At 35.4% G+C, this 12,476-nt stretch overlaps 1 protein-coding gene across 2 annotated transcripts in view; it reads left to right on the forward strand.

Annotated features, from left to right (window-relative positions):
- TFDP1 (transcription factor Dp-1) overlaps window positions 1-12,476 on the forward strand; it is a 149,894-nt gene that overhangs the window by 132,334 nt on the left and 5,084 nt on the right. For both annotated transcript variants that reach the window (XM_074192107.1, XM_074192108.1), the window contains exon 11: window positions 6,734-6,815. In XM_074192107.1, coding sequence (XP_074048208.1) covers window positions 6,734-6,815 — 82 coding nt within the window. The remainder of the gene's footprint in view (window positions 1-6,733; window positions 6,816-12,476) is intronic.

Below are 12,476 nucleotides of genomic sequence, written 5' to 3' on the forward strand. Positions count from 1 at the left end.
CCATGTCTTGGAAAATCCTGGTAGAATCTTGAAAGATGTCTCCCTACCACACAAGTTAATACCCTTTAAAAACTTCAAATGTAGAAAACTCATCAGTGGCATTAAGAGATAAGTAAAAGAACCTGACCCAGGTAATTCTTACAGAATAATTAGCTTGCAAAGATCAATTAGCCAGCCTGATGTCCTGGACCTTTTTCCTTCCCTTCATCTTGTCTCTCCCCCTCTATTCCTCTGTCAACTGGAGTCTGGAGAAGTTTGAAAGGAAATGGTCATAGAAGATTGTGGAGCCTTGGGAGAAAATAGAAGGAGTACACTAGAAATTCTATGCCAAAGAAAATTGATTAATACAACTTGGGGGGGCCAGTCAATGGAAAACGTAACAGGGGTAGAAGAGAGTATATGGCTGAGAGGCTTCCCAGAAGTAATCCTTCTAGAGTTATCCTGTGGGACGTTTTCTCTACTCCATATCTCCCTTGATCGTTTCACAACCAGCTCCTGTGATAAACAGGATTTCCTTTTCAGAAAGGACAATGGAACACAGAAGGGAGACTGGGAAAAGTGAAGAATGGTCAATGGACATGGTATGTCCCAGGCTGACCACCTTCACCTTTAGATAGGAATGAGACATCAACCAGACTGTGGAGGGAGCCAATTTGAAAGCACAACCCCAGGGCTCAGGGAGAGGGCACAAGAACATTAGACCTAAAGAGGAGAGATGGTTAATAACCAGCACTTTTACAGCAAGAATACCATCAAAAAATCAAGTCACTGTTTAAAATTAATTGAGAGGGGAAATGAGTAAATGTTTGAAGAAAAGAGCCAATTTCGGTGGATTTTGTAATAAGAAATTGAGTCATACAATTCTACCCAAATTAAATTACTTATTTAGTGCCATGGCAATCAAACTACCAAATACTCTTTTATTAAGCTAGAGAAAATAGTAACAAAATTCATCTGGAGCGACAAAAGGTCAAGAATATCAAGGGAACTGATGGGAAAAAAAGGTAAAGGCAGGTGACCGAGCTTTACCAGATCTAAAATTATACTTATATAGCAGCAGTCACCAAAACTGCCTGGTACGGCTTAAGAAATAAGAGTAATGGATCAGTGGATTAGAATATAAGTTCAAAAGAAACAGTATAAATGATCACAGTGTCTATTGTTTGACAAACTCAAAGACATTAGTTTCTGGGATAAGAATTCATTATTTGACAACAATTGTTGGGAAAACTGGAAAATAGTATGGCAAAAATTAGGCAGACCCACAGCTCATACCCTATACCAAAGTAAGGTCAAAATGTGAATAGGATTTAGACATAAAGAGTGAAACTTATAGACCAATTACCAGATGAAGATATACTCTTATCTGTCAGATCTATGGAAAGGGGAGAAATTTATGACCAAGCAAGAAATAGAGTACATTATAAATTGCAAAAATATGATTTTGACTATATAAATTTTTGCACAAATAAAACCAGTGCTGCCAAGATTAGAAGGAAAACAGAAAGCTGGGAAACTATTTTTCACAGCTAGGGATTCTTTTAAAGGTCTCATTTCTAAACTATATAGAGGATTGCATCACATTTATACGGTTTCAAGTCATTCTCCAGTTGATAAATGGTCAAAGGATGTGAACAGGCAGTTTTCAAATGAAGAAATTAAAGCTATATATAATGATAAGAAAAAATGCTCCAATCATTACTGATTAGAGAAATGCAAATTAAAACAACTGTGAGGTACAATCTCACACCTATCAGATTTACTAAGATGAGCAATGTTGGAGGGGTTGTAGGAGGTTGGAACATTGTTGCATTGTTGGTGGAGTTGTGAACTGACCCATCCATTCTGGAGAGCAAGATGCAATTATGCCCAAAGAGCAATAAAACTAATCATACTCTTTGATCCAGCAATTCTAGTTCTAGGACTAGAAGAAATCATAAAAAAATGGGAAAAATCCTACATGTTTGAAAATATTCATAGTAGCTCTTTTTGTAGTGGCAAAGAATTGGAAATTGAGGGAGTGCCCATCAATTGGGGAATGGCTGAGCAAGAAGGTAAGTGAATATTCTGGAATACTGTTGTTCTAGAAGAAACCATGAATGGTCTACCTCTAGAAGAAACATGGAAAGAATTACAGGACCTGATGTTGAGCCAAGGGAGCAGAACCAACAGAACAATGTACACATTAACAACAACATTGTGAGATGACCAACTTTGATGGAAGCAGCTCCTCTCAGCAGAGAGCTAGGACAACTGTATTAGTCTGGCTATGGACAAAAGAGCAAGATAATGACTGGTTAGCACTGAAGAGGAGAGGGGAGATTAGAATTTGGGGGAGTATCATTAAGAGGGAAATACAGAAGAAAAAGTAAGATTTAGTTCTAGCCAGTGAAAAGGAATCATGATCCCAAGGAGATAGGAGGAAGGGAATAGATAAGAATCGTGTACATTTGAGAGGATAGCTACTGGAGACAAAGTGATACATTTCAAGTTGCTTCCATTGTCAAAGAGAAGATCTTTGTAAATCCTGGAAAGTCAGTACTGAGAGAAGGTAGAACTGTGCTGGAAAAGGACAAAGATAAGATTAGCCCTGCTTCCACTATGGAACACTTCTGGGGGCGTGTGTGTGTGTGTGTGTGTGTGTGTGTGTGTGTGTGTGTGTGTACACATTTGTATATTCATGTCAAGTAATTAATGGAAGACAAACTCCATAACCATAGGGCTACACGAGCTTAATTCTAAATGGGAAAAGTTAAGTTCTTCACAGTAACAAAGAAATAAATATGAAAACAAAACTCAATTTGTTGCTGACCAGAAAACATAATTAAAATGATTGAAGAAAAATATTACAGGGATGAAGCAAAACTTGTCATGGTTCAGGAACCTTAGAAAAAGGAGTCCCGGGGCGGCTAGGGGGTGCAGTGGATGAAGCACCAGCCCTGGAGTCAGGAGTACCTGGGTTCAAATCCGGTCTCAGACACTTAATAATTACCTAGCTGTGTGGCCTTGGGCAAGCCACTTAACCCCATTTGCCTTACAAAAGCCTAAAAAAATAAAAATTAAAAAAAGGAGCCCCAATTCTACTCTCCGATAAGCTAGCAATAAAAATTGTTCAAGGCTAGGTAGACTGATGTTTAAAGGCACCATAGATGTTGGAAAATATTAAATATATATACATCAAATGGCAATTTGATTAAGCAATTAAGTTCTGAGAAGATAAGTTAATTGTAAAAAGATAATTAACTATTTAGTGTTCCTCTAAAAGTGAGATAAATTGAACAAAAATATAGAAGAGAATGAACTGTTACCTGATTGTTGCCTGATCTGTGATGAATTGTGAATGGATATGTTGAATAATATACTGTTTCTCTTTGTGTGTAAGGCAGTTTTATAAAAGTTCATTCTATGCTAAGGTATAACGACGTAGATCTTACACAAACCATCAGACGGATGTATTTATAATTGAACATTTTCTGACATTTAAAGGGTCATCAGTACCTATGCCACTAAAAATATTCTCCACAATAAAAACAGAAGGTACATTAACAAACTTTAAAAAAATAAAAACATACCACTATATCACCCGTATTATTGTTCATTGTGTCCTTGACCCCCCACTCTCAAAAGAAAACTTAAGAAGAAAAAAAAGTTCAGCAAAAAGTGAAACAGCATATTGAAAAAGTCTGTTTTGATCAGTATTTCACACCTTGAAGCCTTCTGTTCCCCCCAACTTCTACAAACTAGCAAAAAGAGATTTCATTTCATCTAACTTCTTGGAGACCAAACTTGATCATTCTAATCATACAGCCTTAAATTTTAACCATTTGTTGTTGTTGTTTTCATGTTGGAATTAATTAGAAATGGAAATAGTACTAACATCCAAAAAAGCAGAAGTAGAAGACAACTAACTAAATTAGTCTTAGTAACAAACATTTATGTAAAATTTTAAAGAAAATCCTTAGCAACTAATTCAGTATGTTCATACCAGGAATACAAGTATGGTCTGACTTTAGGAAAACATTATTTATGTGTGTGTGTGTGTGTGTGTGTGTGTGTGTGTGAAAAATCATGATTATTTCCATATATTCAGAACAAGCTTTTTGACAAAGTATTGCACTCATTTTTTAAAAACAGACTAAAGTAAAAAAGACTATTAATGACACAATTCTATAATTGTAGTAGCAGGAGGACAAAATGAAATATTCAAAAGAAGACAAAAACTTTTGCAGACACTATAATAGTATAAAATCCTAAAGAATCAGCAGAGGGATTGTTAAAAGTGATTAATAGATATAGCAGGATAGTAAAATAAGTTCATAATAATCACCAGCATTTTTAAACAATTCTAACAAAAACAAGGAAGAAATGATGAGAAATTTCACTGAGATTAAATGTAAAATGCACCAATTATGTAGATGCTAACCTATCAAGGCTTGCATCACATTTACATAACAACAACAGTGTTATAGAATGGGTTTGATGTCAGGAGACCAGTTCAAATTTTGCTTCTAATTAATTACCTGTTAGACTTTAGAAAAATTATGTAACCTCCCCTGGCCTCAATTTCTTCATTTGTAAAAGGAGGAGATTGGATTAGCTAGCTTGTAAAGGTACTTGCTTTTCTAAATCTAAGAACCAATGAGTTGTGTAACATGCTAGAGAAATAATGGGAGATTTACATATAAATGAAGATATATTCATTGCTTATTCTTGGACTATGCTATTATAATAAAAAATGACTATTTTCTGAATTAATTTGATGGTTTATCCTTATAGTAGTTAGATTACCAAGGAAATATTTTTCTGGAGCCCAGACCAAAATGATGATTCATTTGAAAAAACAAAATTCTAGAATCTTAAGGAAAGAATGAGAAAAAGCACATATGGAATTGGTATTCAATCATGTTATAAATCTGTAATAATTAAATCTATCTGGTCTTGTTTAAAAACAGAAAAGTAGATCAGTGGAACAGACTAGATAAATAAGAAAAAGGAGCAATGGGCAACAGTAGATCCAGTGTTTCATAATTTAAGAACATAAATTATTGGGGGGAAGAACTCAGTTTGTTAAGAACTATTGTAAAAAATAGATTTCGATTTGGCAAAATTTAGATTTATCCCATTATCTCACACATTGTTTCATGAGATGAAATTGTCTACATGACTTGAAATATAAAAGATCTTATCATTAAGAAGTAAGGAAATGAAATAGGTACCCCTCACAGCTGTGACTAGGGAAGGAATTAAACGGGACAGAGGGACAAAAGAGGAATGGGGTGACCATGAGTAAATGAGTATCATTATTAAAAAACCATTGCAGGACATCTAGGTGGTGCAGTGGTTAGAGCACCAACCTTGGAATCAGGAGGAGCGGAGTTCAAATGTGACCTCAGACACTTAATACTTAACCTAGCTGTGTGACCATGGGCAAGTCACTTAACCCCATTGCCTTGCCAAAAAACAAAACAAAACCAAAAAAAAAAAACCCTTTGCATAAATAAAAGAACTGCTCCTGTAGAATCAGAAAAGCAAAAAAAAAAAAGTGGCCAAAATATTTGCTTCAGATACCATTGATTCACATCTGATACTCTGCATATACAGGAATATTGCACAAAATGGTCTTTTCAAATTAATAATCAGAGGATTTGAACAATTATCAAAAGAAATGTAGTAGACCCTAAGTGATCATTTGAAAAAAGCAACTTTGAATCTTTGCATCTCTGCCAAGCAGACTGACAAAGATGAAGGACTTTTGGGGGCCAGGCATACTGATGTGCCACTGGCGACCTTGCAGAATGAGGCAACCATTCTCAATTTTAATTTGTATTCTTGGAAATAAAGTATCTCTACAGTCCCACTGAGCAAGCCCCTCCTGAACATGGTCCCCCAAGGAGTGTAAAGACAAACCATGCTCAAGTCAGTGTATTTGGTATATGCATCCCACTGATGGTGGAAGGACCCTTCAGTGAGGAGGGGCTGGAAATTCTATGGCAAATGAATATGACAATTGTTTTATGCCTAAATTAACAGATAGAATTCAAAGAAATATGAGGAGGTTTATACAGGATAAAGTAATGGAACCAAGACAAGCATACACAGTGACACAATAATGCAGTTGAACAGATCTTTTGAAAGAAAAATGAGTGAAAGGTCTGGAACAAGAGAAGTCTGGGCCTATCAGGATGCAGAGGTGTATATGCATTGTCAGATGGCTCTGGGTGGAATGGTTTAGCTTCATTGTTTTTCTTTATCACTTAGGAAGGTTTTAATGAGGGAAGATGGAAATGACTGATATGAAGGCACACCATCAATAAAACTTAAAGGCATCAACTGGAAAAAAAATAGACTAGGAAGGATTGACCCTAAAGAATTAGTTTATTGCTTACAGTTGGGCAGAAGTTGACCAAACCATCCTTGAGAAAGCAAAATCTGTTTTCAAAAAAGTAAAATACTTCATTGTTCTTTTCTTTTTGACTTCCTGATTTATTTATATCCCTCATGCTAGTTATTTTAAATCTTTTCCTTCTGTTCTCTTCTTGGTGGATATTAGGAATAATTGATCACCATCATTCATATAATTCCTTACATATTTGAAAGCTAGCATTAAATTTCTACCTCTTAGCCTTTTCTCCTTTTTTGTGTGTGAATAATCTCAGTTTTCTTTGCTCTTTCACATTTTTTTTTTGCTTATTTAAAAGTTTATTAAGTGACTTATTTTCCTTCTGTTTTTCAGAAATGGCTCAGGGATCAATCAGCAGTGTATATGTCACATCATCATCAGGTTCGACTTCAAGTGGCACAAGGTTTTCTGCCAGGTGAAACCAGTTTATAAAATTAATACAAAAGAGTATAACTTCTTTATTCATTTTGAAATTCAGATGATAAGTTTATTTTTTTCTAATTGCATGCAAAGATAATTTTCAACTTTGATCTTTTTGTAAGGTTTTGACTTCTACAGTTTTCTACTTCCCTCCTTTCTCCCTCTCCATGATAGCAAGTAATTTGATACAGATTATTACATGCACAGATTAAACATGTTTCCATGAATCATGTTGTGAAAGAAGAATCATAACTAAAAGGGGAAAAACATGAGAAAAGAAAAACATAAAGCAAGTTTTTAAAAGTGAAAATAGTAGACTATAACTTAAAAGAACTATATTTCCCTTTTTGTTTTCAGTGTGACAAAGTACTGTTAAATGCAAAACTGATATATTACTCAGACATAAATAGTTTGTCCAGTTGTGCTACGTCAACAAATTAGATATCAACCTCTATGGTTAATTATTTATCTAACTTGCCTGTAAGTTTTTCTTTACTCATTTCTTTCTTTTCTTAACAAATTACCCTCAAGTTGTATTCTATGTTGGACTCAATGAATTTAGGACTTTACTTGTTATGATAATAATTATTCATGTTTGTATAGCATTTTATGGGTTACCATGAACAAAATGTCCATTGCCAAATGTCAGCCTGTTGTTGATATATTATTCCTTACTTTACTAGACTGACCCTTGGAAAACAGACTCCTTTTTCTAGGGCCATACTTGAAATATTTTAGCATGATAGAACCTGCCAAACTTTATGCTTTGCAAATATAACCTTCAAGAAATTGCAGTTATCGTCAAAGCATTTGAGCAGGACTTTGTGGAAGATACTTCTCTATGTAAATGAAAACAGAAGAAAGAAGGAAATTCTACTTCAAATGGAAAAATGACTCATCCATGTATAAAAAGGGATTGGAGAAATGGGTTTGTTTGATCATATATCCAAAGACAATAAGAAACCTTAGCTTGTGTGGAATATCACATATTTCAGTATTAATAAGTTTTTACAAAAGAAATCTATCACAGAAGTAATTACAGCTTAACATCTATCCCTTATATTTCCTAAGAATGTAAAAGCAGAGATTCTCTAAAGAACTCATTTAGACCCTCCTAATCAATATATTCTCTGACTTTGGTGCAAAAGCAGGAAAGTTGAGATGGTGAAAAATATATAGGACAGCATCATTCAGGAAGAAGGAATGAGAAGGCTAAAAATATAAATTAAACTAAAGCCTCATAACTTTATATCATGAGTTCTTTATTTGAGAAAACAAATGATTGATGTTAGAAATATGAGTACTAAATATCACAAAAATGAAGAGTCAAACTATAGTGACTTGACACATTTAAAGTTGGAATGAGTATAAACCAAGAAGAAAGATTAATGATGAGAAAAAGATTTATGATTAAATTGAAATAGCTGAATTCTGGCAGTCAGAAATGCCTAAAATGACACCAGAAACAGAAATGGATAATATTGAGCATGATAATTTTATATAGGCATTTAACTTATGTAAATTAATTACCACAACAAGGAGACCAGAATGTCAAAAACAACTGAATTATTTACTAACTCAGTTAGATGAATCTTTTTGATAGTCATCTGAACATGACTCAGAGGCATCTTGGGGGAGGTTTTAAGAGAGAACAAGTAGGTTTTCATAGTTCAATAGAAGGCCACATCTTACCTTTCACAACTGACTCAAAAATGTTTACAGAATATAAGTTCCTTATTTTTATTATTGATTACACTTCTACTTCTGTTTCTACCCCCCACATCCCCTTTCTACCCCATAAAGTATTTTAGTGTCTGACATGTGTAGGCACTACTATGTGGAGGCACTCAGTAAATTCTTTTTGGTTTGATTTTTTAATAACAAAACATCATTATATGGCCCCCTTTTCAACATGAGATCTACCATCCATACATTAAAATCATTCCAGATTCGTTGGAAGTTATAACAGAAATAAGACTGTTCACTGATCCTTTGATGCTAAACATCAGTTGAATCATAAAAGGGAAACTTTATGTTCCCCCATGATAGATGAGATATAGCACAAAGGACAAGCAGAAGTGGATTTCCTAGGGGATGATATTTTCTTGATGTTCCTTTAGGTGGCTGGCATTATGCCGATTACATCAAGCTCTAGAATATTGTTTCCTGGGGAAAAATGTGTAATTAATCAGAAGAATTTGGGTTCGCCATCCACACAGGAAAAACCTGTGGGTGAAGAGTGTCCATTGTCCACATTGCAACATGGATTTGGAAGGACTCTATAAAGTTTGTCAGTGTGTATATCTGTGACAGATCAGATAGTAACCCTTGATTGGGACAGAGTGGTTGTAATGTCCCCAGAGCAAAGGCTCATCTTTTTCAATACCACCAGCATGGTGGTACACCATGGAACTTGAGATGCTCTAAAGAATATCACAAAGAAGAAACAAGAGGCAAGCATGTACTAGGTTTGTAAAATTGTTGCCATTATCTTCCCTCAGTCCGTTCTCCTATAGAGGCAGCCCAGGACCTTGAGCCTCAAAGCCCCAAGAATGGCAATGGTCCTCCCCCTTCCCATCCCATTCAGTTCTCAAACCATAGGCCCTACATCTAGTCCAGCCCCCTCAGCCATCATCCAGGGGCTTGATTCTTAGGGAGATGTGAACTACTCCTGCAGGGATCATAGCTCCTTGCTTTGTCAGCAGCCTTAACTGCTTAAGACCCAGCAAAGAAGTTCTTGTCACCAGAGTCCATGGTTCTGTTGAATTCATCATAAGAAATGTTATTTTAAACATGGAAATGACATTAAAGAAGATTTTCCAACATCTGCTTTACCACCGCCCTGTAAGGACCACTGTATTTGTCTCCCTGGGTTGCAACTAAAATTTCCTAATTTTAAAATATATGTATGTGTCATCTCTTCTTGAGAGTAAGAACGTATTGTGCTTTTCCACTTGTATTCCTAGGGATTTGCACACAGAAATTTCTTGACTTTTTTAATTCATTTCATTCATCTTTATCTAGTTCTTTGATGATGATGTTTCATGATTCATAGCTGTCTATCATTACCCCCAAAATACTTGTGTTTAAAAGATAGATCTTTGCACCAGAAGAGAACTTGGCATCTCTGAAGCCTTGTGCAAGTTTCATAAATACAGTCTACACTGCTTTTTTCCCCATTTGATTCTGGGTCCCAGCTCATCATCTCTCTGTGAATAGCTCCATGATGGAGTATTGTTGATGGATCAGTTTACTGAATGACTTGTTTGGCCACACATTACAATCTAGACAGTTGTCATTCTTCATCCACTTTGATTTTCCTGTGTGGATTATTAGGCTTTTTTTTTCTTTTGAATGGTTGTGGATCTGTCTCATTGAGGAGATTTCAGTGCTTAATATATCCAGCACAAGACTATCCCTTACAGGAATATCAGGTGGACTTCTCTGTGAGAAAACTCTGTTCACTTTGGATTCTGTGCAGTCCCCATACTTTAAGGACAGTAGTGAACATCTTTACTGAGTATACACTTGTAAGTTTTATGGCTTTGTTGATAATTGTAAGATCATCAATAGAAATATCTCTTGATATATATATATATATTTATATACATATATATATATACATATATATATATGTCAAGGAGTCTGATGTAATTTTAACATTTACATGAGATGTACCTTATTAGATGAAAGTCTTTAAAAATCCAACTATTTAGATATGTCCGTCTCTGAGAAAGGGGTGGGGAGGAAGTAACAGCATCTAATTATCACTATTTCTTTGAGATGTTTAATTTGCATAAAACTGTTGCCATGATAGGAAGACCAAAACAGTCCTGAAAATATCACCAGTTTGTAAATCTATTAGCCTGCATTAACACTAATTTTGATTATAAAACCATTCACAAAATATGTTGAGGAAGGATTGGACAAAAGAAACCTACAGCCTAGCTTATGACTTGGCAGTTGGATGGAAGCCCACTGAGTTATTTAAGTACATCCATCTTAAATGGGGTCTGTATGTGACTTAGATGAACTGAATAAAAGCAGATAGGCAGTATTATACTGGGACAGTGATGCAGTGTTTTCCACATTCTCAGACATTCTCATGACCTATCAAATTGTTGGTTTTGTTTATTTCTAACACTACCATTCTTCTGCTGAATATGATTGTCATTCATGGAACACCATGGTCACTGGTAAATAAAAATCTTAGTTGACTGAAAGGGCATGGGAGAAAGAAATCCCGTGATAATTTTACACCCCTCTATACTTTCTCATATTGCCAACTATCACTTGTATGTAAGAAAAGGCTTCAAAGCCATCATCAAGGAAATTATCAGAGATTGGCTAACACTAGAAGAATGAGAGGTGGACAGCCCAGCTCCTACAGTGGGATTCACAAAATAGTAAAAGACTAGAAGCTCCCAGGTAAATCCTTTATAGGGAATTTATTTAAGAACATGAACAAGAATCTGTCGGTCAGAATGACAAGTTTGTAAATAGGTTGCATTTTTTTTTTTTTACCATTAGAGGAGTTTCTTACCTAAGGAAGCAACAGAATTAAGCAAGCTTTAATGATGATAATGAGTCCCTCTGACAGACTCATATCTGTTCTGTCTTGGGTCGTGTTTAGGACAGGGGTCTTAATAAAGGAAGAAACATGTTGGAAGTCAAAGAACCATCTTTGAATGCTTGACTGTGCTGCTTCTGATTATCTTCATTACCAACTAACATTTATTGTTAGCATCTTCTGCAGCATGTGTATTGGCCATATCCTTATATTTGGGGGCCTGCCCTTGTTAAAGTTTCTAGTTTTTTTTAAATACTAATTGACAGTGTTATGAAAGTTCACAGATACCTTTGAATGGCTTTCCAAAATGGCTGAAGAGTACCAAAGATATCTCAGGATTGTTGATTCGCTGCTTTGAGCATAACTCAGGTTCTTGACTCTTTTGGGCCAAGGGATCTTCTTGCTCTGGGCTGTCTTCATGGTTTCAACCTGAACCAAGTAGATTGGAATCTCATAAATGTTCTAGAAACCCTCCCATCTAGAGAGGCCCTGCTGCTGGGAAGGTGTGGAGCTCTCAAATAAAGGTCTCCTCTTTTATCCCAGTCATGGAATAACTACATCCTGACAAGGTCTGCACCTGGGTAGACACCCTAAAGGTCCTTTGGCAGCTAAGGGTTCAGTAGTTAGAGAGCTAGAAGTAAAGTCAGGAAAACTCGCCTCAACCACTTGACCCTGAGCATTATAGGATATTGGTGAATATCAAATAGATTTGTAGCATATTTTTTAAACCCATAATAAAAAATTGTACTTCTTATGAAAAAGTGTCATTTAGATACCATTCCTATTATGATTACTATGTAGTCTTGAATAAGTCTCCATCTTTGGGGAGTTTGTTTCCTAACCTGTCATCATATTTTCATAAGAATATTGTGGGAACAAATATACCACTGTAAGTGAAAGTTCCTGGAAGGAAAAAGATTCTACATCAAGGGCAATTGATTTATGTATTTACATTTCTACCTTCAATCCTTAAAAACTTACACTATGAATGCTCTCCCTACTGCCATTCTTAAACCATGATTTAGTGGGTTAAAATAAATTTCATCTTGGGAACTACAATGACAGCTGTTATTTTTCACCCTCCAG

Source organism: Macrotis lagotis, chromosome 6 (assembly GCF_037893015.1).
Source record: "Macrotis lagotis isolate mMagLag1 chromosome 6, bilby.v1.9.chrom.fasta, whole genome shotgun sequence".
In the NCBI taxonomy this organism is placed as follows: Eukaryota; Metazoa; Chordata; class Mammalia; order Peramelemorphia; family Peramelidae; genus Macrotis; species Macrotis lagotis.